This window comes from Megascapheus bottae, chromosome 23 (assembly GCF_031878675.1).
Source record: "Megascapheus bottae isolate mThoBot1 chromosome 23, mThoBot2.hap1, whole genome shotgun sequence".
Classification (NCBI taxonomy): domain Eukaryota; kingdom Metazoa; phylum Chordata; class Mammalia; order Rodentia; family Geomyidae; genus Megascapheus; species Megascapheus bottae.
The window spans coordinates 16,928,244-16,955,915 of NC_143531.1; the positions used below are offsets into that span (position 1 = coordinate 16,928,244).

At 37.2% G+C, this 27,672-nt stretch overlaps 1 protein-coding gene across 2 annotated transcripts in view; it reads left to right on the forward strand.

The window, feature by feature from the left end:
• Nucleotides 1-27,672, forward strand: part of Unc5c (unc-5 netrin receptor C) — a 310,807-nt gene that overhangs the window by 243,898 nt on the left and 39,237 nt on the right. Inside the window, exons 5-11 of one of the 2 annotated variants that reach the window (XM_090356786.1) lie at nt 1,261-1,441; nt 5,088-5,255; nt 7,752-7,916; nt 19,563-19,619; nt 21,584-21,775; nt 22,550-22,894; nt 25,558-25,645. In XM_090356786.1, coding sequence (XP_090212912.1) covers nt 1,261-1,441; nt 5,088-5,255; nt 7,752-7,916; nt 19,563-19,619; nt 21,584-21,775; nt 22,550-22,894; nt 25,558-25,645 — 1,196 coding nt within the window. The remainder of the gene's footprint in view (nt 1-1,260; nt 1,442-5,087; nt 5,256-7,751; nt 7,917-19,562; nt 19,620-21,583; nt 21,776-22,549; nt 22,895-25,557; nt 25,646-27,672) is intronic. The other variant, XM_090356787.1, reaches the window with a different exon arrangement.

Below are 27,672 nucleotides of genomic sequence, written 5' to 3' on the forward strand. Positions count from 1 at the left end.
TTCAATTATTTCAGAGTTTACAGCGTTACAAATAGTTGTGCTCATTTACAGCACCTTTCCCCTTTTGTAGTTCAGGATTGTGGTTAGATTTTTGTCCCCCCCCCCCACTTTAGACACTGATCTCTCTTCTATGGATTAGAGAAACAGTATAAAGAGACACCATGTTAGAAATAACTTAGAACTGAGCTATGTCAATCGTTGACAGATTTAGAAATTAATTTCTGGACCTCTTAGGGTACTGGAAAATCTTTGGAAGATTTTGAAAATGGCAACAATATTGACTCACCACCCCTAAAGATTACTTCTGTCTACAGTCCTTCTAATGCAAAAGAAAAGTTAAAGTGTAGTAAATACCAATATTGTTTTTCTATGATGGAAAAGCCCGGTATAAACAAACAAAAGTCATTGCCAGGACAAGAAATAGTTTACCTTCCAAAAGGGCAGCTTGTGCAAGGTGTAGTTCTCGCCTTTTCTTCAACGGAATAATATCACACTTGTTAAACTAACATTGGCTTAGAAAACCAACTGTTCCATTCTTTTCAGCAATCCTGTCTTAAATCAGTTCACCCAGTTCCAAACCATAAGCTGAAGACAACCTGAATACTAGGAGTATACCAAAAGGGAAATCTAAAATATGAAAGAAGAGCAATTTGAATTATACTGAGCACTGGTAGACAAACTTTCTCCCCCACCCCCAGAGATTTTGGCTTAAATGCATCTCCAAATATGTGATTTGCTACATTTTAACGTCTACATTTTCAGGGAAATTTAATCCATATGTTCTAACAAAGCTACACATAAATCATCCAAATGTTATTTTATTAGAGCTACATGATGTCTAAACTGCCTTTGGAGCTTGTTTTATAGTCCTTCTAGTCTGTTCTGAAAAGCAGCAGGTAAGTTGTCAAGAGTAAACAAATCAAATAGCAAAAGGTTTGAGTTCAGCTTGAAATGCTTAGCCTATTATTTTTGATTGGGTTCTGAACTTGGCAGGGCTCATTCTCTGTTCCTGCCTGCAGGGCAGAGTGCAAACCATTTGAACACTATTCCCCAATTGGTTCATTGACATTTGAGAATAATGTAGTACAGACAGAATCAGCATGTTTGGCAGGGGAGAGATACTTCACCTGGCCTGAAAATTTGTTCTCCCTGCTTTGCAAGAGGTCCTGGCATATAACAATGTGATCCACGTGACAGTAGCATAGCCATCCAGGGATCAGGGCTGAGGGACTTATCAGTTCTGTGTATGTGCCTCTTCAGGTGGAATGGTTGAAAAATGAAGACATAATTGACCCGGTTGAAGATCGGAACTTTTATATTACTATCGATCATAACCTCATCATAAAGCAAGCCCGGCTCTCAGATACTGCAAATTATACATGTGTTGCCAAAAACATCGTTGCCAAGAGGAAAAGCACAACAGCCACTGTCATAGTCTATGGTGAGTCAGCTCCAGGGGTCTCAGTCTAGCTCCCTCCAATCACTGGGACTCGTTGAGAACCTTATTTCAGAGTAAGAAGCCTGTTTTCAATTTCATTCTTCTCCTCCCAGTCCCTCTCGTGGTCAGTAAGCTTTGACTACTTCCCAGACACTTCCTTGAATTACTGGGTTTGGCGTTCTTCAGGACTTTGTTAGTCATTTTGTAGGAAAGCGAATTCTCTCTGCCTCCAAGAAATTGTCTCTCCAGACCTACATTAGCAAGATATACTTCTGAAGATAACGTAGTTTAAGGCCAGCTTCTGATTTCCTGGGGTCCAAATCAGTGCAAAGATAACTAAACTTCAGGAAAGCCAGGACTGAACTTTCTAGCTTGACCTCTCCAGAACTTGCACTATTTCCTTCTTCAGAGGCACACAGAGCAATGATAAAGACAGCCACAGTCAACAGGCTCTCATCTGACCATGTGGCAAAGTCTCACACAAGACTTCTTTCCACTCTGGTCCTAACTAGCCTCATACCTAAACCTATGGTTTCTCAAGTACCAGTGAGTTATACATTCCACTTTGATGTGGCATATCCACTTTTACTCTGTGCCATTTAGTACTCAAGTGACTTCTTGTCATAACACATATGACTTCTAATGGTTTCCTCTGCCCAGCTAGGCTTTGCACACCAAGACAATGATTGTACATGTAGGCATTTTTTTGCAATGTGAGACCCTCCGAGTACATTTATCACATTTGTCATGGAGAGAAAAATGAACAATACTGATAAGTATGTTGAGGGGAATACTTCCTCTTGAATGCTGAGTCCGGGTCTCACCTCCCCTGAGGGGCAAAGAAAGAAAGCGTTTCATCGCTACTTCAAAGGAAACAATCCTCAGGGTCCTTGAAGTGTTAGGGACTATGGAAAGGGGAAATGTTTGGCCAGTACCTGGTATTCACTGTAGCGAGTACACATCACACCATAAAAATACTCCATTTTGGCCTATTGACATTATTTATTTACATAGTTGGGCAGTAAACAAAAGAAGTAGCTGAAAGTCCAGTAGGAAAGATGGCTTCTTTATACATGAAGGAAAACAAACTTTCTTGTCACAGAGAATAAAAGTTGACACCAAGAAAACTCTGCAAGATCTAATTTAAATGATTCTTAATCTTTTACCCCATTGCATATTTTTTTTTTGCTAGTCCTCGGCTTAAACTCAGGGCCTAAGCATTGTCCTTGGGCTTCCTCAAGGATAGAGCTCTACCACTTGAGCCACAGCTCCATTTCTGGCTTTTTTCTATGTATGTGGTACTGAAGAATCAAACCCAGGTCTTCGTGCATTCTAGGCAAGCACTCTACCACTAGGCCAAACTCCCAGCCTCCATTGCATAATTTGGTTGCTTTTTTAATACTTACTATTCTCCATCTAATTCCATAAATCAGAGTTCATTCTAATGGCACCCTTGGGCCATAGAAGTTTCCCATGAAATGTAAAACTTAAGTTAAATAAAATTTTATGGCTTTGCTTGTTAATCCACCTTGTGGTAGTTGAGTTCCAAATTTACTGAGAAAAAAAGCCCTAGAAGTAATATAGATTAAACTGTTGAATTTTTCTGTAGTACCAGTGGACAAGTTACACAAACAGGAACCATAATTATCTTCCCAAGGCTGAATATAGTGATAGCATAAAATTGTCATTTTAATTACAGGACAAATGCATTCCACTTTTTAAATCCTCTGATTATTCTAAGGTTTAATCTTCGCGTCCAGGTAATAGCTATGTTGAATTGTAAGCAATTTCATTTCTTAAATCATAATAAACTGTTTCTTACTTTTTATCTTTGTTTAAACTGCCTGAAAGACTTGATTAACAGTACTTGAAATGCAAAATAGAAACAGGGCCCAATCAGAAGGGACCAATCACAAATAACTAATGAAGGAAAACTATATATAGATGTAGCATATGGATATTTAATATATATGCAAATCTCTTCCTACATATAGCATTCTTTCAGTACCCATAATTGAAATTAGTGGATTGCTTTCAGAAAGATTCAAACACAAGTAACAAACATTTTGAACTAAGATTCAAAAGTAAGTCTCAGAAATCTTGTAATCTAGGAATACGCCTGCCACTAGCTGCCTTTTACAACCTGAATTATCTGAGCCTTTGTCTCTGTCTTTGTCAAATGAAAGGACACACATAGAATCTGCAAACATGTTTGTGTCTAAAAGTTTCTGATAATTCTGGTGGTCATGGGGATTTAACTCAGGGCCTGGGCACTGGCCCTGAGCTCATTTGCTCAAGGCTAATGCTCTACCACTTTGAGCCACAGCCCTACCTCTGGATTTTTTATTTTTTGGTGGTTAATTGGTGTTAAGAATCTCATGGTAGGACCTTCCTACCCAGGTTGGCTTTCAACCTCCAGTCTCAGATCTCAGCCTCTTGAGTAGCTAGGATTACAGAGAGGCATTAACCACCCGCTAGTGCCCAGCTCACTTCTAATTAGAATTTTATCAGAGCAGTACATTATCCTGTGTTCCAAAGTATCAGCTAGTAAGCAATTTGTAGTGATCGCTTCATGGAATTTTGAGTTTTTTAAAGTTGAGCAAGGGAAGTTGAAATACGACCTGTCAACTACCTGCTTATCCTTTTAATGACTTCATAAAATAAGATACCCAACAATCCTAGGTTGGGCCTCAACAAAAGCCCACAGAAAAAATATGCATCTAACTAGTATTATTTAGTTGGAATATATTTGTATACACCTCTTATACTTTTTAATGTCATTCTGAGGGTTATGAATGTATACACATAGGTACATGCACTCATAAATACACCCATATGTGTGCATATATAACATGTGTGCACACATTCATGTGGATACATACATGTATGTAATTATATGTGTTCATATGTATACACACATATACATGCATATGAGTTATATAGACACATATGAAACTAAAATGCTTTAACAGGTAATACACTTTGCAAAAGCTAAGGAAAGATAATCAATCGATTGTTTCTTTGGTGGTTTTTTTTTTTAAAGTTCCAATAATTTTAAAGTGTCTACATTATTTTCTGAACTTTCCATGCTACAGATCTACTTTTAGTCTGGGCATCAGGTTGTAAACATTTCTTATTTGAAATAAGCTGCCAACATCAATTTTTGGAGCTTTACTGTGTAAAGGAATGCATTTTTTTTGCCAGTCCTGGCTTGAAAGTCCTTGGACTTTCTCAAGGCTAGAGCTCTGCCACTTGAGCCTCAACACCACTTCTGGCTTTTTTCTGTGTATGTGGTACTGAGGAGTCAAATCCAGGTCCTCAAACATTCTAGGCAAGCACTCTACCACTATGCCAAACTCCTGGCCCAGGAATGCATTTTTTTATGAATTAAAAAAAGGCTAGCCAAAGAAAACAGAACAGTGATCTATTTGTTTTTCTTAGTAAAGAGATCATAGTAAATAATTTTGCCTATCTCTGTGCTTAGATTTATCAGCTGTACAACGTACTCTAAAGTAATATTCATATAGTCTTTCAAGATGTTTGTTTATCTCTGGGGAGGTGACTGGGGTTTGGGTGTTGTGTGTGGATTGGATCCATGTATGCAGATGCATGACCTTAGTTCATCATTTTCTTGCTTGTCTCCTCTCAGTGAATGGTGGCTGGTCCACCTGGACGGAGTGGTCTGTGTGTAATAGCCGCTGTGGACGAGGGTATCAGAAACGCACAAGGACCTGCACCAACCCAGCCCCACTCAATGGCGGGGCCTTCTGTGAAGGGCAGAGTGTACAGAAGATAACCTGTACTACCTTATGTCCAGGTGAATACACCCTCTTTTTTATTCCACATATCTCCCTGAATTAAAGAAATACATTTTAGAAGTAGATACAAAGACTTTTTTCTTGACTTGACTGTGTAATCAACATTATTTAACTCAATTCTCTATGCAGTGCTTTAATTCAATTCTCTATGCTGTATTTACATTGCTGGAAAATCTAGTGCCCTTTCTCCAGAACAGTACTGAATTTTGTTATGCAAACAGACACGGTAGTATAAAGGGGAAATCTTGACACTCTAACACATATTCTACCTATGGTAGTCAACGAAAATACTGAAACTGTGATTAAGAGTTCTATGAGTCAAGGAATTTGAACAGCATTGAAAAATTACATGTTAGAAATAACAAGCTTGATCTTCAGAAATCCATGGAAATAAATGGAAATTGAAATTTAGAAATGTCTTCTACTGTGATTTTGAATCTGTGTTGTCAGTTTCTGGGTGAGGGATAATGAACGATTTGGAATGAATTCAAAGGAAGATAAGACTGTGACACATGTGCTAGTGGATTTTGAAAATGCAGTTCAGTAGCTCTTTATCATCTGTACATGTTGGTCATCTGTTTTGTGACTTCATTGCAATAATACCTAGAGCAAGATTAGACATTTCTCCCTCCAGGAATTTTGCTATCCTATTTTTGCAAGAAAACTGAAATTAATATTTGCCCCCCAAACCAAAACCCATTAAGGTACCTAGTTATACTCCATATCTTAAGGTCAAGTCAGAATTATATTCAGATAATTCATCACATCCCTGTATTCTTGGGGACTGGTTTTTCATTTTCAGCTTGACTATGTAGATGCATAGCCTCCATGTTTCTCCTTACATTCCTCTTGGCCCTTGTTTTTTATTTTTATTTTTTTTATTGGACCTTTGTCAGAAATAGGATTGGAGAGAAAAATGCATTGTCAGAAATGCATTAATTGGAAAGAAAATAGGATTGACATATTACCTTCTCAAGTGTTGATTTCCAAGTATCAAGAGAGTCTGTCATAATGAACTCTCTCAGAGCACTTATTCTTTTATGGAAGAAATTTTGACAGGGGTTTAGAAATTCAGATTTCATTTTTATGCTCCCTTGTGCTTTATCTAGGTGCTGACATCTATAGGTAAGACTGCACTCATCAACCTGAGATGTAACAGAGGGTCATGGGAAAAAGGAAGGGAGAGACTGTACTAGGAGAATCTAGGTCAAAGTAGATGTCTTTGCACCAGATAAAGTTTTTTATATACCCAGTTTTGTATTGGTACTTTCCTTACTTTTTTATTTATGCACATTTATATCTTTATGCAGATGATATAATATATATGTAGTAATTTGTGAAATCATATATATGGATTTCCCAAACTATGTACAGCTTATTACTATTAAAATGGGTATCATATTTATTAGCATACAACTTTTAAAAGATTTGTAAGTTCTATAAACTGTCACCATTCATTATTTCATAAAAAATTCTAGATAAGCATATTTGTTCATATATTTCAGAGACAACAAAGCATTTTTAAACTTAGCTTAACATCTTCATCCTAGCTCTGTGAGACATTTAAAAGGATGTGTTTTAAAAACATGATCGTGGAATATGCTCTATAGTTATTCATATTGGCATTAACTTGTGTGTTTTTAAGAGAGAGGGAGAGATCTTAGCTCATAATCATTGAACTTGCTCACAAGCCATCCACCAAAATTAAAAAGAATGTGTCAATTCTAAATGTGAATCACAGCAAAATTAGGGTCTCTTCAAATATCATCTTCAAAATATGTAGACATGGATGCACTGTCAAATAATGGAATGGTACTAGGAAGTAATAAATTGAAAATAATCTATATTCTTGCCAAGAAGGAAGATTAGTGATTGGGATATGGATCAAGTTGTCCAATACCTGACTAGCATGAGCTGTAAAGGCCTGATTTAATCCCCAGTCCTGAAAAAAGAAAAGAAAGAAAAAGTCAAGGTGAATTATGGAAAGTTACACTTTTGTTTTTTGGCAGAACCAAGTATCCTGGATAAGAGAGGAAAAATCAAAAAGTGTACATAACATATAGGAGTGACAGGACAGAGACAGAGATAGGTAGGTGGGTGGATGGATGGATGGATGGATGGACAGACAGACTGATGGATTTTTTCCAAAACTGTGCCAACACTTTATCCCAATACCATATAAATTTCCTTTCACTGCACTCTGAGTGAAGGAATCCTGGACACCTCAGAATTTCCAGTACAAATTCCAAAAGTTTTCCATTTAATGGAAAATGAAATGGACATCTTTTACATAGTTCTCTGTACCTGGAAGCCACCCTTAGGCCTCCAGTGAGTAAGCTATAATGCATTTATAAGAAAAGTTCACAGGACACAGGATGAGTAGCATGTTCCACCTTTCAGTAGCCAAAGTGGGGCTTGTGGGTGGGTCATCTTCTCCAGTTGTTGGTTTCTCCTCTCCCTACCCTTTGACCTGATGCTGAGTTTTCTCATGGCAGTGGATGGCAGGTGGACTCCATGGAGTAAATGGTCTACATGTGGCACTGAGTGTACCCACTGGCGCAGGAGGGAGTGCACTGCACCGGCCCCCAAGAACGGGGGCAAGGACTGTGACGGCCTGGTCTTGCAATCCAAGAACTGCACGGATGGGCTGTGCATGCAGAGTAAGTTGATTTGGGCAAAGTGCAGGAGCCAAGGGACCTGCCTTTGAACCATGTGCATGTCTTTGAACTACAATGCAGCAATAACCTAGGTCTCTTTCAAAACTAGAAAAAGCCAATGTCTCAGGAACCAGAATGAATAGTAATTGTGTCCAGTTAACTAATGGCATGCAGTATTCCTTCCACATGAGCAAAGAGTGATTTAGTCATTTCCCGGGAGGGCTGTTGCTCTTTCAGGCCAGAGGCCCATGACTTGGTATTAGGTACCAGTACAGAAAATATCATGTGGTATGATTTAGTTCAATTAAAAAACAAACAAAAATTGTTGGGAAAAAAGTTTTAGTTTAGGTGGCATACTAAGTCGTAAGCAGTGTCTGAAAAGAAAAAAGAGAATGTAGGAACATATAGTAAATATTAATATCTGGAATAAAATTGACATCGGGATGAGTACACAGGTACATCATGGACACAATATGCTAGTCTCTTTTTTTGTGTAGTGAAATGGGAGTTTTATTTCCACCCAGCCAAAGTTGTACTTAGTCCAAGAGTACTTCAAAAGTCACGATTTAGTGACTCTTTTCGTGACCAGGAAGTGAAGGTGCTAAGAATTTTTCTGAAATTACATCCATCCAGACAAATGTGTCAAACGACATGCTGTGTTTGGATATGAATTCGTGGTGGCCAAATGTTGACAGTCCTGAGAATGCTCTGCTTGCAGAATGCAAGCAATCCAACATATTTGTGTAGAGAAAGTTGCATTTGTTATTTAAGGAAAATGGTTTTGTTTCTGACAAATATACGAAATTGTTTACCTTTCAGAGTCTATGCACACAGAGAACTTTGAAAGAAATCCTACTTAACATGAGTAAATAACGATATGGCTCACACTGAATTAAAAAAATCCATTGTCATGTTTTCTGCACGTGGTATTTACTGGAGAGTAGGTTACTGCCGAGTAGAAGACACAGCTCTGGTCAGGATTGAGGACGCCCATCCTTCAGTCACTAAGTGAGCACCAGAAAGGCAAGAATGCAAAGAACACAAGTGTTTGTCAACCACGTGACATTTGCTCCCACTGGCACAAGTTTGAATTCGAGATTTAAAATAACAAGATAGCTGGGTGCCAGTGGTTCACATCTATAATCCAAGCTCCTCAGGACATTGAAATCTGCTATTCTTTTAATATTTACATTATATTCTGTCTTAAAGTTTCTTCCTCTTTTAATGTAATACTCAACCTTGGGTAGTTTGAAACATACAATATGTGCTGAATATTTCTGACAGCAATATATTTAATGAGAAGCACAGAGCTACAATTTAGAACATGGAACTATGTCTTGGTTATACAAACTGACAGTTTCTAAATTATCGAGTTGGTCAAACATACACATAACAAACACAAACTAAGATGTTCATTGAATTGCAACTCCACAAAGCTAGATAATTTCTTACAACATTAAGCAATTTTTCCTTCTGATTGGATATTTGCCAATAATAATGACTCATGGTATATATGCAAATGAGGACAAGGAATATAGATAGTACAGGAGTTTGGTGTGATTTGTTATGTTTGCTTTACTTTCAATCAAGTCTCTTGGTAGACTGAAACATTTAGAGGATTTGATTAAAATCACTGGGTTAAAAAACTATTCCTTTCTGCAGCTCTGATTTGCTATCGTCACAATCCCTACTAAGTCAATAAACTCTTTCATCTGCCCTCTCTAGTCCAACAGAGAATTGTAGTCTATACTGCTATCGATTTCCTCAGTGATAAAAACCACAGAGATATTGCCATGCTATGTAATTATAGTATTTTACAGTGAACGCTATAGCTTCTCTTGACCAGTAAGCTTGGTGTTTCTGGCAGAGTATTACTGCCAAAGCCTTGTAAACAAATAATATTACCTTGGCCCTTATTTTGATCAGCAAAATACTTTCTAGTGACCAAACTATAAAGCTTATGTGAAGGAATGAGGTTTGTGTGAAGATACAAACCAAAGAACTGCAGTTATCATTTAATATTTACTTTGGAAGAATTAGTGTCTTAAATGAATCCATAACTTCTTTAGAAAGAGTGCAAGAGTATCTTAAAATAAAGCTCACTAACCTACCCTTAAGCCAGGTACAAAATATAATCATTGAATCTACTCAAATTTATAGAAAAATATTTTACATATAAATGAAGAGAAATTTAGTTAATATGGGATAAAAGACTCTCAGCATGATCAAGAAGTCATAGTACAATATTCTACAAGCTAAATTAACATTTTAAAAGCAGTACAGTATGAAATATATACAAAATATTATTGTTTCATTTATTTCAAAACAGCCAAATTCAGACATATTTCTTCCTGAAATACATACTAAAATATTATAAAAGCCAAAAGAGGCAGGAGACACAAATATGGGCTCTACTGTTTGAGTGTTCAGGTTTCAGTGTGAGTAGGGACAGAAATCCTGGGGTTGAGATGTGGAGGAAGCCAGAGCCCTGAACACAGTAATTGACCCCTCAAGAGCTTCCCTATCATGAGCTAGAAGTAGCATCTAGGGTGTTACTAACCACTAGCTAAGGAAGCCCAACGAAACTGATGGGAGGAAAGAGGGAAATGAGGTCTTTACTTAAATAAAGCCAATACTAAAACCACAGTGCTACACCGAGCTCTGCTATGAAATCTAAGACATGGTACAAGGAATGTTTTATTTTTTTTTAAGAAAGAAAAAACAGATGTGCAATTGACATAATTGCTAAAACTTCTGGAGCACTAAAGAAAACAGTAGTGGACCATGTTGTAGAGTCTTTGCAACCTAAGTGCATTGGCATATGAAACAAAAAAGTCCACTCCAGAAAACGAATTTACAATGAAAAGTTTATTATCATCCTTGAGACTTGTTGAAAGTAGTCACTCCTCAGTTTTGCAGCATATTTTTGAAATAGGATTACATGAAATGGTTCTGACAAGTCAGGTTGCACACAAAGAGAAAGGATTATAAAGAGTAGGAAAGCTAAGATATAAAGAATGAGAAAGCTAAGATGTAAAGAGTTATCGAAATAAGTAAATCTAAAAATAAAATACTAAGCCAGCAAGTGCATTTATCTTTATGTTGAAATACAATTTACCTGACAGCTCATTTAATCCTTATAATGAATTTGTGTCATGCTTGACATATAATACTTTAATTCATGCATATCTGCTGCTCTGATAATACTGATGCAAAATCTAAATATGTGGCTTGATCCAGAAAGAAGATGCATCTATATGTATGCATATACTATATTACAATACTAGATTACTTGTGTCAATAGAATCTTGGAACTATTCCTCTGGATTTGATTTTTTAATATGCTCTAACATTTGAAGAGCCACATAGCCAGATGTAACAGTTCAAATCTGACTCCTCTTCTGAAAGAGATGAATTTTTTAAAAAATAAATGCAATTTACAAACCGAAACAATCACCTGGGATTGTACCTCAGCGGACTTCCTGAATCTGGGAAAGTAAAATGGTAGACATTCTGCACATTTCGCACTTTCTAATTCACAAAGGCATTTCCACAGCATACAGCTCTTCCATTAATTCTCAGGAGAGGAAGTAGCAGAAGGGTCTTTGTGTAAGTGGGCTTATTGCATACCTGGGACTCTCAAATTCTGGGAGCATTTAATGAGGGGAAGTCATTTACTCCACAAACCATCCTGGCATGACTTCAGAACAATGTTTCTAACTGCCTGTGCGAAGCATTTAAGAAGGTGCCACTGAGTCTCCTGTGAAGTTTTGTAAGCACAGCACCATGATAGGGAAACGTAATAGTGTGTGTTAGTGGGTGCTTTTATCTGTAGTTTAGAAGGAGCTGATGTCATAGCGTTTGTGTAGTTCTTCGTATGTCTGGAGTCCCAACTGCCAAATAAATATTCTCTCTGTAGACAAGCCTGCCCAACAGAGTGCACCACAGGTCTGGTAATACCAGTGTGGTTTGCTTTGTTCCTTTCTGGTAAAACACTTTCCTGCTTTTGGAACAGGGATGTGGTTAGAAACTTGAGCCCACAGAAATGTGATGCATGCCTACAGAGCCCTAACCAGTGTGAGGAGACAAAACCAAGGTCTTCAGACTTAGATGGGAGCTCAGAAGGGCCAGAAGAGTGCCAGCACACGAACATCCATAGTGCAGCAAGAGTTCCCTTGAGTGTATGTGAGTGTGAACCTGAGTATGTTAGTTGAATTTACCTTTTTTTTGCCTAAAAATCTAGCAGACAGATTGGCATCCATGTTACCGCCTTGCACATCCCTGTTTCTGCCGATGCCTTTCTTAATGTTGGAGGGATATAGGAATGTCACAGGCTTTGGAATTAAGAACGTGTTCTTTTTTAAGTGCTTTGTTAGGGATGGAGTGTAATATATCACAGGACGTGGGAGCTGATGCATGAACTTGATTTTGCTAAGCTGATCACTTGGGTTTCAGACATTTATACTTCACCTACTGGGCATCGTGGGATGACATGTTTACATTCTGGCATGTTAATTTCCTGCCATTCCCATGTGGAAGGGGATGAGAGGTTAGAGTCACAAACAAGGGTTCACAACAGCTTAGTGTGTCATCTTCACCATCCACTAAAAGAGACTGCGGCAAACATGGAGAATGAACATCAGTGAGAAGCAACTGTTTTGCCTGGGTATGTACTAGAGAGTATTTATTATTTGGAGCTCCTTAAGCTACATCAATAAATAAATCCTCAGAAGAGTAGTAAATTATCATTAACAACCCTAGTTGTCTTTGACAAGACCTGACCTTTGACATCATTAGTGTAACCTTGATACATTTGTAAGATAAGAACTGACCTGAAAGGAAAAGAGAGAATCTGGACATATCTACTTCGAATGGTCCTTGGGATTTTAATAAGACTGTTTTCATCTTTAAATATACATGTATAGATGCATATATATAAATATAATTAAGATGAGAAAACACTAATCTTTTAGCTTAGTGTAAAAATCACTAGGAAAAAAAAAACAAAGTAGGCAGGTCAAGGGGAGGAGACTATACAATGACAGAATATCCAAATGACAGAATCATAAAATTAGGGAAAATCCTTTGAAGTTTTCTACTGTAGGTAAATGAGCATGAAACTGGATAATTTAAACAAAACAAGCATAGAAAGCTGTTAATGCACTATGAAACTATAATTGAGCCATGTCTTACATGTAACTCTAGTCATGTTTATATAATATAGCAATATAGGCCATCCTAAAATCAGCTGTTATGTATGTGTATATATACCCATAATTATAGGTGAGTATAATTATATATACATGTAGTATAATGTATATATAACACAATGTGTGCATATAATATATGCATATATAATTATATATGTGTATGTGTGTGGATATAAAGTTCATATAAGCAACTCCCTATTGGAATTTAGTGAGTGTGCATCCAAGATGAGGGACTGTTTATAATATAAGACTCAACCTGTTTTCTATACTTTAAGAGAACTTAAAATTTTCTGTATTTTGTCATTAAAGGAATTTCACCTTTACCCTTACTTCTATTCACTTTCACCTAATAATGCCCTGATATTATCTTTGGTTATTTCTGACATTTGTCTTCTGTGTGAGACAGGCCCACACTGACATACACCTGACTTCAGTTCCCTTTAAAGACAAAAAGATACAACTTGAGAGACAGAATATATTTAATCACCCCCTAGCAATTGTTCACTTTTGCAAAGGAAAAACTTGAAGCACAGAATTGAAATAGTTATCTCACAACCACAGACAAGTGCTACAGGCAACGTGTGAACCTGTTTCTCTCTTATTTTTAAGCCTATTCTCATGAGGACTTTTGAAATCCTGGAGGCAAATGGTTGCCAGATTTTACTGCTTTAAAATGAAATTTTCTTCTGACATGTGAAACTGGTCCAGTTATTGATGTTTAATCCTTTTTTCTTTGATGGTATCATTACTGAAAGAAATTATGTATCTCCTTTAAGAAGTTACCTATTGGGGGATTTTGTGGGAACTGAAGTGGGATTGCCATGCATTAAAAATTACATCATTCTAACAACTTCCCAATTTCCTTAGACTAGACATGCCAAGATTTGGAAGTCCTCTTTGGTTCAGTGCTTGAAAGAAACATTATTTAGAAGTTGACTTGTGAGAGAAGAAAGTATTTGTTATTGTTGTATCTTCTTAAATTTCCTGAATATCCATGGTAATGTGAAATGAAGAGACAGTATCACCTCATCTGATTTTCAACTTCAAAATGAAGCCAGGAACGTAGCTTTTCTATTCTTCATTTCTCCTGGTATAAATATAGCAAATGCTTTTAGAACACCAAGTTCAAAACTGGAGCCCAAGGACTGAGATCCATCCCTGGCTTCCTTTCACTCTTCTGCCCACGGGTTTCACACAACACATTCCAAGCACTGAACCACCTGACACACGCTAACTTCATAAGGTCTTTCAAGTTAGTGAAGGCCTTGATTAAGTTCTCAAATTACACCTGGCCCCTAGTGCTCAGTTTGTCAAACTGCTCACATTTACAGATTTGCTTGGTAATATTTCTATAAAGTGCATTACTTGTGCTATTAAAACATTTGTATGACCATTTTTATCCCCTCCTAAACTTTAATCTTACAAACCAGTACCCATTTTGGCTGTTACTGACTTTGCCATATTACATGAAAAGTAAGGCCCTTTGGAAGACTAGAAAAAAAAAATCACAGTTGATGTTGTTTATTAGGGCAATGGAAGATTTGTATTTAGTTTCTGGCATGGTACCTAAGGATTTCCAAAAATAACTCTATTACATTCAGCAGTGTAATTACTTGGCATTGGCAATGTACATGAACAAAGGGCTTTTTACTTCCTGTAACATAAAATAAACCTTATCTTTTCTTTTTAAGCTAACTCAACAGGGACTCAGGTCTTATACAATAGTTGGACGGCAGCTGGAAAATATGGACAGCCCTGCCCCTAATTCAACAGATGATCTTGTGCAAATGATACTGTCCTTTGTCCTTAGCCATGAAATGCCCCCAAAGAAGCCCCGCCCCATCACTCTAACAACCAGAAACAACCCCAGAAGTAGTACCTTCTTTACTTTCCCAATATCCCCTGGAGACGTAGAAGCATTTCCGGTTGAGAGACCATAGCAACATCAGTCTTCACCTGCAAATTGACTTCTGAAATAATCAGGTTTTTTGTTTTGTTTTGTTTTGTTTTTGTTTTTGCCAGAAGCCACAAAGGCAAAGAACAACCCTTTCTCAACACTGGGTAATAAAGTCCGTGCTACTGAAAAAAAACACATGGCTCTTTTTTTGTAATACCTGGTGAGCCCTATTCATGAAATACTAGATTATATCAACTCTACATACATAAAACGACTTGACATTCCAAGGTCCTAGTGCTAAGCACTGTTTATTGTAATGATATTGATATATTTGTTGGTCATTTATTGATTGCTAGCAATGTACTGACACTTTACCAGTTTCCTTTGTTTTTTCATAACTATTGGTTCAAGTGTCTATATCCCCTTAAATAGCTTAGAAAATGCGTGCTTGGGGAAGAGATGTGGTTTGGGCCTGTGCTCATGGCTTGAAGAGGCAGAGCTAGAGCCCAAATAGAAGTGGACAAGTTGGCTCTGCCAACCCCTCAGTTACATTTTTGTCCATGTTGCTTTAAGTAGCAAGGTAGTTAACTGAAATCTCTAATTTCTGAACAAGTCCCCCAAAAGTGTCACCAATAACAATTACTCTGCGCTGTGCTATGCTGGACATGTTTTTAATATTATTATTATTATTATTATTATTATTATTATTGCTAGGACTGCTCTCAGCAAGGTTATCTCATTAGCAGAAGAAAATATCTCCTTTTGATCTGTGAGTGATGGAGCAGACATACAAGCATAGAAAGAAACTTTGGAATGTGGTTCTTTGTTCCTCACATGGGGAATAGAACAGCCATTCCTTTCTCCTCTGATTCTCAGCATCCTAAGTGATGTTTTACTGCTGTCATTGCACAAGTGTTTTAAAACTTTTTGCAGAGTCTTTCAAAAAGTCTTATCCACGTTTCCATAACAGAGTAAATTGGGGAGGTGAGCCCACTTAATTCTGTTATGTCTTATATTTCCCATGAAGAAAGAGAAGTTTGGCTAGATTGATCCTGATAGACTATGATGAATAACGGTGAATAAAAATCTGTAGATTTTTCATAATTTTTATTTTAGATCAGTCTTATTGCAAGTGCCATCATTTATACTCATATATCTATTTATTGATGAGGATTTCTCAAAGCCAACAGAAATCTTATCACTTCGTTTCTTCTGCAGTCCATTCTCTGTCAAGAAGCCAAATTTATTCTGTGTGTGTGTGCCAATGCTGGGGCTTGAATGTAGCGCCTGGGTGCTACCCCTTACATTTTGTACTAAAGGCTGATACTCTACTACTTGAGCTGCAGCTCTACTTCTAGATTCTTACTGGTTAATTGATGATAGGAGTTTCTCAGATTTGTCTTTCCATGCTGGTTTTGAACTGTGATCCCCAGATCTCAACTTTCTGAGTAGCTAGGACTACAAGCACGAGCCACAGGCAACTGTCCGGATCAAATTTGGGGGGAAATTAGATTAAATTACCAGATTTGCATTTCATTTGGAATAAAATTAAAACTCTACCTCCTTTGCCAATCTCACCTCCTTCCTTCTTTGTCTTGCTCACTACCTCATAACTAGTGTAAGGACTTTCTCACTCATTGTTGGTCTTTATACAACTTTATTTCCTCCTACTCTTAAGTGTGATGATTTTATTTTTGCCAGTCCTGGGGCTTGAACTCAAGGCCTAAGCACTGTCCTTGGACTTTCTTCAAGGCTAGCACTCTACCACTTGTGCCACAGCACCACTTTTGGCTTTTTCTGTGTATGTAGTAACCAAGGAATCAAATCCAGGGCTTCATGAATGCTAGGTAAGCATTTTACCACAACGCCAAAACTCCATCTCAATAAAAAAAATTCTCCCCTAATTTTTTAATTGGCCGTCCCTATTATCTTTTCTTCTCGTTATATTATTTTGTCCCTTTTTGGCCTTTTTTTCTTTATTTTCTTACATGGTTCTGGGCAAATTTTTACCACTTGAAGGTCATTCTACTTCTATTATTTCTAGTAAGTTTGGAGAATTGTGTCTCTTGATGTTACCTACGCTACTCTTCCAGTGAGTTCCTCTTATGTGCCCCTCACCAGGAGTGAGGATCATAAGATAGGCATGATCTACCAATTTCCAGCCCTTTTTTGGTTTATTTTATTTTCAGTACTTAAAATTAAGTTGTTCATTTGATTATTCACTGCTAAACTCAAATATAGGAAAGTAACTTCCATGTCTAGAATAGAAACAAAAGTATAATTTTCAAGACTACTTGTTAATGCAGGAATGAATAAATAAGTACATTTAAATTCTGTGCCTAAACTTAAATATACATCCCAGAAAAAAATACCATCAGACACAAACATATTTCTTATGGTCCAAATGTACATAAATGTGGGTAAGTTCAAACTGAGCCTAAAAGTATAAAAATTGTTTCCTATTATTTTTTATTTTTCTTATGAAGAACAGAAATTCTACTGGGAAGTAGAGATGTAATCCAGAGGAAACCCAGAATTGGCTTTGTGGAAAGAAATTTCAGACCATTTTTTAATCTCTAGAGATAGACTTTTCCTTTTATAAGATGCAATCTTAACCTGGCATTATGGCTCACACCTGTAAACCTTGCTACTTAGGAGGTTGAGACTGGAAAATTAAGATTCAACAGCAGTCCCAGCATGAAAATTTGTGAAACTCTTGTCTCAAATTAACCAGCAGAATGCCAGAAGTGAAGGTCTGGCTCAAGTGATAGAGTCCAGCCTTGAATGAAAAAAAGCCAAATGAGCACAGAGTGTCTTGAGTTCAAGTCCCAGTAAAGATTAAAATATTCTTATTTAAGCAAGCCCACTAATATCCTATTGTATATTCAATTCTTTTCCCTCTTTTATGCAAGAAGCTAAGTCTCCTGACATTCATGTACTTAGCATCATTATTTCCCAAAACATGACTTTCTATCTGCTCTCCTTCACTAACAATGAACTTGTTTTGATCTGTCTCTGAGCTTCTATTTTAAAAAGCCTTCATTTGTCCCAGTTGTCCTTTCATTGAGTTCACAGAATATAAATGGGAAAAGGTTATTACCTGACAGGGATGTTTAAAAATGAAAATCAAACCTAATACACAAGCTGAGACAACTGGAATAAGGAATATAATATTTATTTAAAAAAACAAGGAGACAGCAATCATTGCTCTAAAATAAAGCATTAAAAATTAATTCAGAGCAAACCCATCTTCACCAGACCTCTTTTTCATTAAAGTAGTGCTATGTGTTTTCCCAGAATTAGTTTCCAAATAGGTAGATAGCTTGTAAAAACTGAGAATTCTACAAACTGTATTACAGCTACCGCAGGCCTGATTTAGGGTTACTTTTAGTATTAAAGTTATCTGGTCTTATCGTTTTGAATCAATTAAACATGAATCATGGTTCCCCCTCTTTTTTTTTGCCCTTGAGTATTACTAGAAATGTTTGATTCACATGCTTCTGTTCAATGTTCATTTGATTAATCCAAAGAGTGCTGTATTATTTGATTAATTCATATGCTACAGAATATTAAATCTTGGATAAATGAAGGTACCAGTTAGATGTACTTCAGATTTTCCAATCTATTTCTCATTTCAAAAAGTTTTGTGTTCTATCTTTATGAAAACGTTTTATCCCTACTTCTCCCATTGTACATCATTATCAGTAGTATTGTGTCACTATTATTATGAGCTATTTCATAATACTCTGAAAAAAAGAATGGTGCAATTTTTGCATATTTGAGATATGAGTTTGATATTTTTCCTGATTTACAGCATACTTGTGAAACCCTAAAATAGATAACCTCATAATGTCAAGGCCCTGTTGATTTTCAAAGAATTTCAAGTAAGAAAAACAATCCAGTTCTCATTGCCTTGACCAAATGCTCAGCCCTTGAGTTATCCCAATTGGATCATATTAAATTAAAGGGACAAGAAACAAGAGAAAATCCAAAATGTGGATTGTAGGTGGATGGAAGCAGTGGTCACAGCTCACTTCAGTAAATGGGTGCTTAACCTTTGACCAATGATGAAAGGTCTTGATTCTAGTTAGACCAAAAGAAAGCTTTTATGATTAAATTTAAAAAAAAAACTGTTTAGAGGTTCCTGAGAATGTCCTGGGAATTAAAGCATATGGCAGGGATAAGGAAAAAAGATTTTGCTTATGCTAATGACCCTTGATGCCTGAAATAAATTAGATCCATTAGAGTTTATGCTCAATAAAAGAAAGACTTTAAGCACTCCAAAGTTAGTGACTCGAGACCAGTTTTTGCTCTGAAATTCAATCTGCCTACTTATTAATTCTTAGCAAGGCTCTAACAACAGACAGAGGAAGCAAAATCATAATTTAGTACTGAGTCAGAATTTTAAAGAACCACAGGTTTCTTTTCTTTGTCTTTTAGTTATACCATTTTTTCATGCTTCCCGTTTTCCCTCATTCATTAATTTAATTTTGTTACCATTTTTGTTGTGTTTGTTTTGTTTTCTTTTCTTTTCTTTTCAAGGTTTCATTTATCCTATTTCAACTGAGCAGAGAACCCAAAGTGAATATGGATTTTCCTGTAAGTTTGATGTCTGGATTTTATGTTACTGAGTAACCATTTAATATTACCATCCCAGTTCAAGCTTGCCTTTCTTTCAATCACAGTTGTGCACACAGAAAATAGGAGGCTAATATATTCTAACATGAAAACAAATTAGATTTCTGATACTAAAGAGAAGGAAGGGTCATTTCAAGACTCCACTAGCTTTAAAATCTACAGTCAATCAAGAGAAATAGGAGTCCTAGCAGTGAGAAAACATAACATGAAATAGGTTGAGAGAAATAAAGGGCAAAGTTCAAATACTGAAAAGGAAAGGTTAAGAAAATACCATCAATTGTGCTAGAAATCATAAATCTTGAATAAATAATTATGGCCTCGTAAGGTGAAAAAGTTAAGGATTTAGATGGAACATTCGGACCACAGTTCAGAATCCTGCTACAGATCTTTGACTATAACCCAGAAATGTGGTAGAGTTACCAAGTTGAAACTAGTGTTGACTTAATCAAGAGTATTTGAGATATCACTAGGATTCTGGGATGGAGAATAATAGTTGTCACTTTTGACAAGATAGATTAGAAAGTGAAATCTGGGAATTTTTAAAACTTTTTTTTAAAAAAGCACAGTTCTTTCACAGTGCTCAAAAACACAAAAACATTTTTTTAAAAAAAGCCATTTCTGATTTTTAGAGAATTTGATAAGGATAGTATGAGTTACAATGTAAGTCCCTAGCAAATGCGACAGTGAGTTCTTCCTCCAATAAATTGTCCAAGAAATAGGGGGTGCTACCTCAAATTGTAAGAGGTCATGGGATATATGAATTTGAAAATTCCCTCCTTCCACAAAATGTATATTTTATAAAACATAACCACCTAGAATTCCAACCTAGCTACCTCTTTTGCAGTAAACATAACAGATTTGGTTAACTCTGATGAATAATTTTTATATTTCATAGAAATTAAGACACAGAGTGTTAACAATACCAGGGTGATTCATCCATGTTTACATTTTGTTTGCTTTAATTATCAGCTTCTCACCATTTCTAGTTGGATCAAAGGCATGTTCCATGTCACCAAAACAATGTGAATCATGGATAGAAAATTTCATTTTGCTTTAACCCAAAATCGACCCTCAGTGGATGGCACCTTTGTGTCCATCAATCAATTACTTTCCTTCCTTAATAATCTGTGGTCATCAAGCCAGGCTTTTATCTTACCTATTACAACATAGACCTATGATTTATTTCTGTGGTGAGAATATCAAAAATAAATCACTGCCATCGGCCTATAAAAAGTTTAAAGGTCTCAGAGATCATACAGGATCTACATTGAAGGCTAGGCTTACGAAGGCTGTAGGCATTAACCTCAGTCCCCGTATCTTGTTCTTTTCTAAATACACCTTTCTAATCTAACGTTTGCTCTTTATATTTGGTTTGCTTAGTCGAACCATTCCCACTCCCCCTCTCCATTGACTTAGGGGAAAGTGAGAAGGGTTCCCAGGAAACTTATTTTATGACTTGGATTGACACTTACAAATCCATTCTGGTTCCACAAATATACAGATTCAAAACATATCAAAAAATGTTTAACAGTGCTTTCTGTATGGCAAGGAACAATCAGTGAATTCAAAAGGCCTTCTGAACTTTTTTTTCACCTGAAAGCAGTTGTAAACTTTTCTCCTCAGTGGTTTGGGATGGTTTTAGCTTCAGTTACTTTAGATGCCTAGCAATAAATGGTCTGTTATGCTGCCCAATTATAAGACAGATTAGTGGGTGGATTGATCCATAGTGAGAAAGAAAAAGAAACCAGAGATCATTTTCCACTAGAAGGCCACAGTCATTTTATATAGCTTTTGAGAGAGATTTGAAATTAACCTGTAAAAAAAAAGGCACTAAATGTCAGGGAAAAAATTACTGTGATGCATATTTGTACTGTGAGAACTCTCTACAAGGAGTTGGTCCCATGTTTCATTCCTTGGCTTTCTAGCTGCTCCTGATTCAGATGATGTGGCTCTCTATGTTGGGATTGTGATAGCAGTAATTGTTTGCCTGGCCATTTCTGTTGTGGTGGCCTTATTTGTGTATCGGAAGAATCACCGTGACTTTGAGTCGGATATTATGGACTCTTCAGCACTCAATGGGGGCTTCCAGCCCGTGAACATCAAAGCAGCCAGACAAGGTCAGTAAATACTCCAGTCCTTACCCCGTTATCCCTAAGTATGAGCTGCTTCCCCTGTATGGCTTTGAATTTGGTGACCTTTGAGTCATTTGGTTCAGCTTGAACATAAAGTGGTGAGTTTAATGATATCGATTGACTTTTTCCCTACCAAACCTAATGTGGAGGACTTTCCACATAATAAATGAGAGTTGACAGAGTATACAAATCATCTTTTTGCCCCTTTCCTGGACAGGTGATTCTGTCCTGATTTTTAATCTTACGTTTAGAAAAAAGAAAAGCACATGAATCAGTGAATGATTTCTTTATTTCATTTACCCTTTTAGGCGGGGTCGGTCACAGGGTATACTCAGGTTTCAATTCAGGATCTGACATTTGCTAGGCAAGCCCTTTAATGCATGAAACACAACTTCAATCTTTTACATTTTTAAAAATTTGTTTCTTACAGGGGGTCTCTTGCTTTTGCCCAAGCCAGCACAAAAGGACAAACATTACCAACTAATGATCTTATGGGGCTTATTGTTCAATTGATCTGTAGAAATAGAAAAGCACTTTACATGTAATGAGTAGATAGCCAAAAAATAAATGTGGTATGAGCTGGGTTATTTATTTATAGTCAATAATTAAATGAACATGTATTGTCTGATTATGCTGTTATTAGCAAAGCCTTCCGATCTATCTATCTCCAATATGAACAGTTTTTCATGTTTTTGTTTGACTAATGCATACTGCCCTAAGTGCAGAATACAAATATATTGTTCTCTCTTTCTGGTACAGATCTACTGGCTGTACCCCCAGACCTTACATCAGCTGCTGCCATGTACAGGGGCCCTGTCTACGCCCTCCATGACGTCTCAGACAAAATCCCAATGACCAATTCTCCAATTCTCGATCCACTGCCCAACTTGAAAATCAAAGTATACAACAACTCAGGGGCCGTCACTCCCCAAGACGACCTCTCAGAGTTCACGTCCAAGCTCTCCCCACAGATGACCCAGTCCTTATTGGAGAATGAAGCCCTCAACCTGAAGAATCAGAGCCTGGCAAGGCAGACGGATCCATCCTGCACTGCTTTTGGTACCTTCAACTCTCTTGGAGGCCACCTCATCATTCCTAATTCAGGTAATTCTTAAAAGGTGTAAATGGCAAAGAAGCATCTTGAGGGAACACTTGTGTTCCTAGCTCTTTATGGCTTTCGTGATTTTATTTAAACTAAATCTGCTTTTGATATAAATCAAACAAGTAGGGGCAAATATTCACCAATTATCTTCCCCTATCATATATATATATAATTTACAACTTCCTGACTTTCTTCTGTATATACACACATACATATACACACATATACATACACACACACATGTATGTGTGTGTGTATGTATATGTGTGTATAATCAAGAGCCTTCATAGATCTCTAGGACTGAAAATAAACTGTCTTTGGTTCTTTTTATTCAAACTTTTATATTAATGCTTTGGTAACTTTTGAGCCTGAATATTTTTAAATGTATTTTAATAAAATTACAATATTTAATAGAACATCATCTCTTCAATGTATCTTGAAATATATATTCAAATATATTGAAAAATACATTTTCAGTACTTTTTATATTTTATTTATATATTTTATATACCTAAGATCATATTTTCCCCAAAATGTTGTTTGATATTTTTTCCATATATTTTTTATTGTAATTAATAGAAGGGTTACATTATATTTGCCAGATAGAAGGTGCATTACTTCACATACATTGATACCCTTTCTCATGTCTTGTGTTGTTTGATATTTTTTTCCTCATTAATTCTCATTCTTTTTTGCATGCTCTCCAAAAATCTTATTTACTCATAAAGGTTCCATCAAAATATACCCTATTATTTTCTCACTGTTGAATGCTATCATTGTTTCTTTTGTTCCTTTTTTTGTTTTGTTTTGTTTTTTTGTGAGTCATGAGGCTTGAACGCTGGGCCTGGGCACTGTCCCTGAGCTCTTCAGCTCAAGGCTACCACCCTACCCCTGGGCCTGGGCATTGTTCTTGTACTCTTTGGCTCAAGGCTACCACCCTAACCCTGAGCCACAGCCTCACTTCCCCTTTTCTAGTTTCACAGTCTGTAGTGCCTGGGCTGGCTTTGAACTTTGATCCTCAGATCTCAGCATCCTGAGTAAGTAGGATATCAGGCGTGAGCAACTGTGCCCTGCCGTTATCATCATTTCTAACACAGTCATTTCCCCCATGGAACATATTGGATTCTGCATCTTCTTCCCATTTGCCAATGTGAACTATTACAACAGAATTTTCCTAATGGGGAAGGAAGGAACCAGAATGTTTTAAATGTTTAATATGTCCAAGGCAGGAGCAGCCAGCACTCGTTACCTCATTCAATGGAGTAACAATGATGTGTCAGAAATTATCCTTTTTGTTGCATATATTTTAAACCCACAACAATGATAAGGGGAAATCTTCCAAATCTGCGTGTAAAAAATGAAGAGTACTGACTACAGGGCAGCCATACCGTTCCTGCTCTGAACCTGTGTCAGCCTTCGTCAGCTTCTGCAATCCTACTTCCCCAGCCCACAGCTCTCTGATCACTTGCCTTTTCAATATCACTCATCAACATCCTCAGCCCGCGATGCCAGCCAAGACTACCTCTTTCCCCTGAACACGCCGTTCTGTTTTATTTTTTAAGCTATTCCAGCATGGTTGGACAAGCTTTCTCATTGCTTCATGCTCATTTGCAATATTCAACTTCCTTACTAATTGAATGTTATGTTGGTCAGGGTCAAGAGCCATCTTTTCCTTCGTGGCTTTCATAACAGTGCCAAGTACCATACTCACAAGGACACTCCATTAACTTTTATAGAGCTGAGCTAAGGTTATTTCATAGGAGGGGGGAATGATAAACCCCAACAGTTTTACAGCGCTAACCACGCAGAATCACGCTCTGTGATGACCATCATTAATGCAGGCTGGTAGGTTCACAGGGTGGACCTAAACCACCAACCTGGCCTCACCTGGAATCTAGTTATATCTCTAAAGTTACCCACTCACCCTCCCAGACATTCAGAATCAGGCATGCTGGGGTAAAGTTCAGAAATCTGTGTTTTACATCTATTCTAGGTGATTTTCATGCAAGGAGACATTGTCATACTATTGCCACAGGTACAGTTAGCTTAGATCACAGCTCAACCCAACTAGTCCTGCTAAGAGCACAAACTAACAACTCACTAAATAGGCTCTGACCAGTTTTGTGGCTAAAGTAGTGATTGCTCACTTTTCTGGAGGTGGATATAGTAAAGTAAATTGCCCATCAATTCTTATTCTGTTGTGAAATAACACTGGTGCTAATCACATATTTCAGGACAAAAGAAAAAATTTTCTTTTTGATATGTCTGAAATCTCAGCATTTCCCTAAATCTTGTGAGGAATTTTTTAAACTAGAAACAATACACCATTACCCCTGTTTGGGATTTTAATGGTAGCTTTTGGATTTTTTTTTTCCTTTGTTCTACAAGGAAAGTGACAGTGGAACCATCTGTCTTACTTTTTAAATAGAACACGAGTTTGAAAAGTTACATCACTTGTTTAAGTAATTTGCTAGCAGTTAAGAGGGAGAGTGCAATGATAAGGCCAACAGAGATGAAAACAGGGTTCCTGTAAGCAGGAAGCAGGCAGAGGGCTTCATGATCACAAAATCCTCTCGTTTCCCTTTTGCTCACTACAAGGAGATTCTAGAAATTTCCTTTTGGTTCATGGGTCTCACCTAACTCCTTTCTTTCCTTTGCTATTCAGGAGTCAGCTTGTTGATTCCTGCCGGCGCTATTCCCCAAGGAAGAGTCTACGAAATGTATGTGACAGTACACAGGAAAGAAAGTATGAGGTAAATATGCTTTTTTTCCTGATGCATTTGAACTGTATCAATGTCTAGCTTGGAGGAGACTAATCATAAATGTAATTAATGAACCCAACATATTTTTGTATCTTGACATGCATTTTTTTTCCCTAGACTTAAATCTTTACTTTTGAAACTTGAAAAGACACTTTTACAGATCTTGAGGATGGGTGGAATGTCAGAAATCTTGTTCCTAAGCAGAAGTGGGACTAATAACAAGAACAAAAAAGGTCATGTTTGGATTATCTAGAAAAATTGTGTGAGTCACAGAGACACTGAGACAACCTGTCCTGACTTAAGAATCCAGTCTGTTCCACTTACAGAGTTACAGAATGCTGGAGCCAGCAAGGTGGGATTCCTGATTTAGGGATGAGGATGAGAGGAAAAAGACAAGAAACGGATGGGGTCGGGAGGTCTGTAGCTTAAGACTGCAGCCCCGTTTATTTCTAGTTCCAGTCTTATATACTATCTTAAAAACAGGAAACATCCAAAAAGCAAGTGTCAGGCATAACAGTCCATCTCCTTGTGTGCTTAAGTCAGCAGTGCAGATCCATGGATCAGCCTGACCCCACACTCGGCTCCCAACAAAAGAACAAAACGAATTGGACTCTTTTTTTCCATATATTTTATTGTAATTAATAGAAGGGTTACATTATATTCACCAGATAGAAGGTACATTACTTAAACATTGATACCCTTTCTCATGTCTTGATCCCCATTTCCCTCCCCCCCACACACCACTCATATTGTTTTTCCCCTTTCCCTATCCGATTTCAAATAACCAAGTATGCTTATATAAAATATATCAGATAAAAAGGTGAAATACGGGCCGGGAGTTTGACTCAGTGGTAGACTGCTTGCGTAGCATGCACAAAGACCCAGGTTCGATTCCTTGGTACCACATACATAGAAAAAAGCCAGAAGTAGTGCTGAGGCTCAAGTGGTAGAGCTCTAGCCTTGAGAAAATCCAAGGACAGTGCTCAGGCCCTGAGCTCAAGCCCAGGACTGGCAAAAAAAAAAAGTGAAATACAATATGCAATAACCAAGGGACAGCAAAAGAGATGAGAGAAAAAAAAAGTGAAATACAATATGCAATAACCAAGGGACAGCAAAAGAGATGAGAGATAACATAGAATATTCAAAGTGCCTCTAGGGTTGGTTATACATAATTTGAATTAGAAGGCTCTATATTGAGTGTGTCCTAATCATAAATATTAGGTTTTATTTAAGCAAAAACAAGAAGAAGCCAGGTGCTAGTGGCTCACACTTGTAATCCTAGCTAATCAGGAGGCTGAGATCTGAGGATCATGGTTCCAAGCCAGCCATAGCACAAAAGTGCTTGAGACTCTGGCCCTTCATGTAGCCACCCAAAAGCTAGATGTAGAGATACAGCTCAAATGGCAGAGTATTAGTGTTGGCAATAAAACTCAAGGACAGTGACCAGGTCCTGAGTTAATCCCTAGGCCTAACACACAAACAGAGAAAAGAAAGGAAGGGACAATAGAGGGAATGGAGGGAGGGAGGGGAAGAAAGAAGGCAGATTTTCAGTTTAGAATCTAATGAGTCTCAGGTGATCTCGCGTGCTTAAATCCCATTTAATGTGTACATTAAATGGTGATTTAGAAGTATGGCTGATTAATTTCTGCAGAATACTAAAGTCTTTAAAAAACATTGTTGTGATGGTAAAGAGGGACAGGTACTGGCCCCTCACTCTGAGCTCTACATTTAAAGCTTCAGTGACAGATACAAAACTAGGTTATCATTACCTCACATTACTCCTTTTCTCTCCTCTGCTCTCATCTTCAGAACAACGTCCATTTTTAGTCTGTCTTCAGTAACTTCGTATGCACTCAGCTACAGACATTGGTATTTATAATCATTCTGACCTAGAACATTCCCCTCCTCCTTAGGTCGTTTTACTTTTACCTGCACCAGAATTAGAGAATTTTTTAAATAAAAATTCCTTTAGCATTAGTCATGCCTTAAATTTGAGCAACAGAAAAATCACTAAAAGG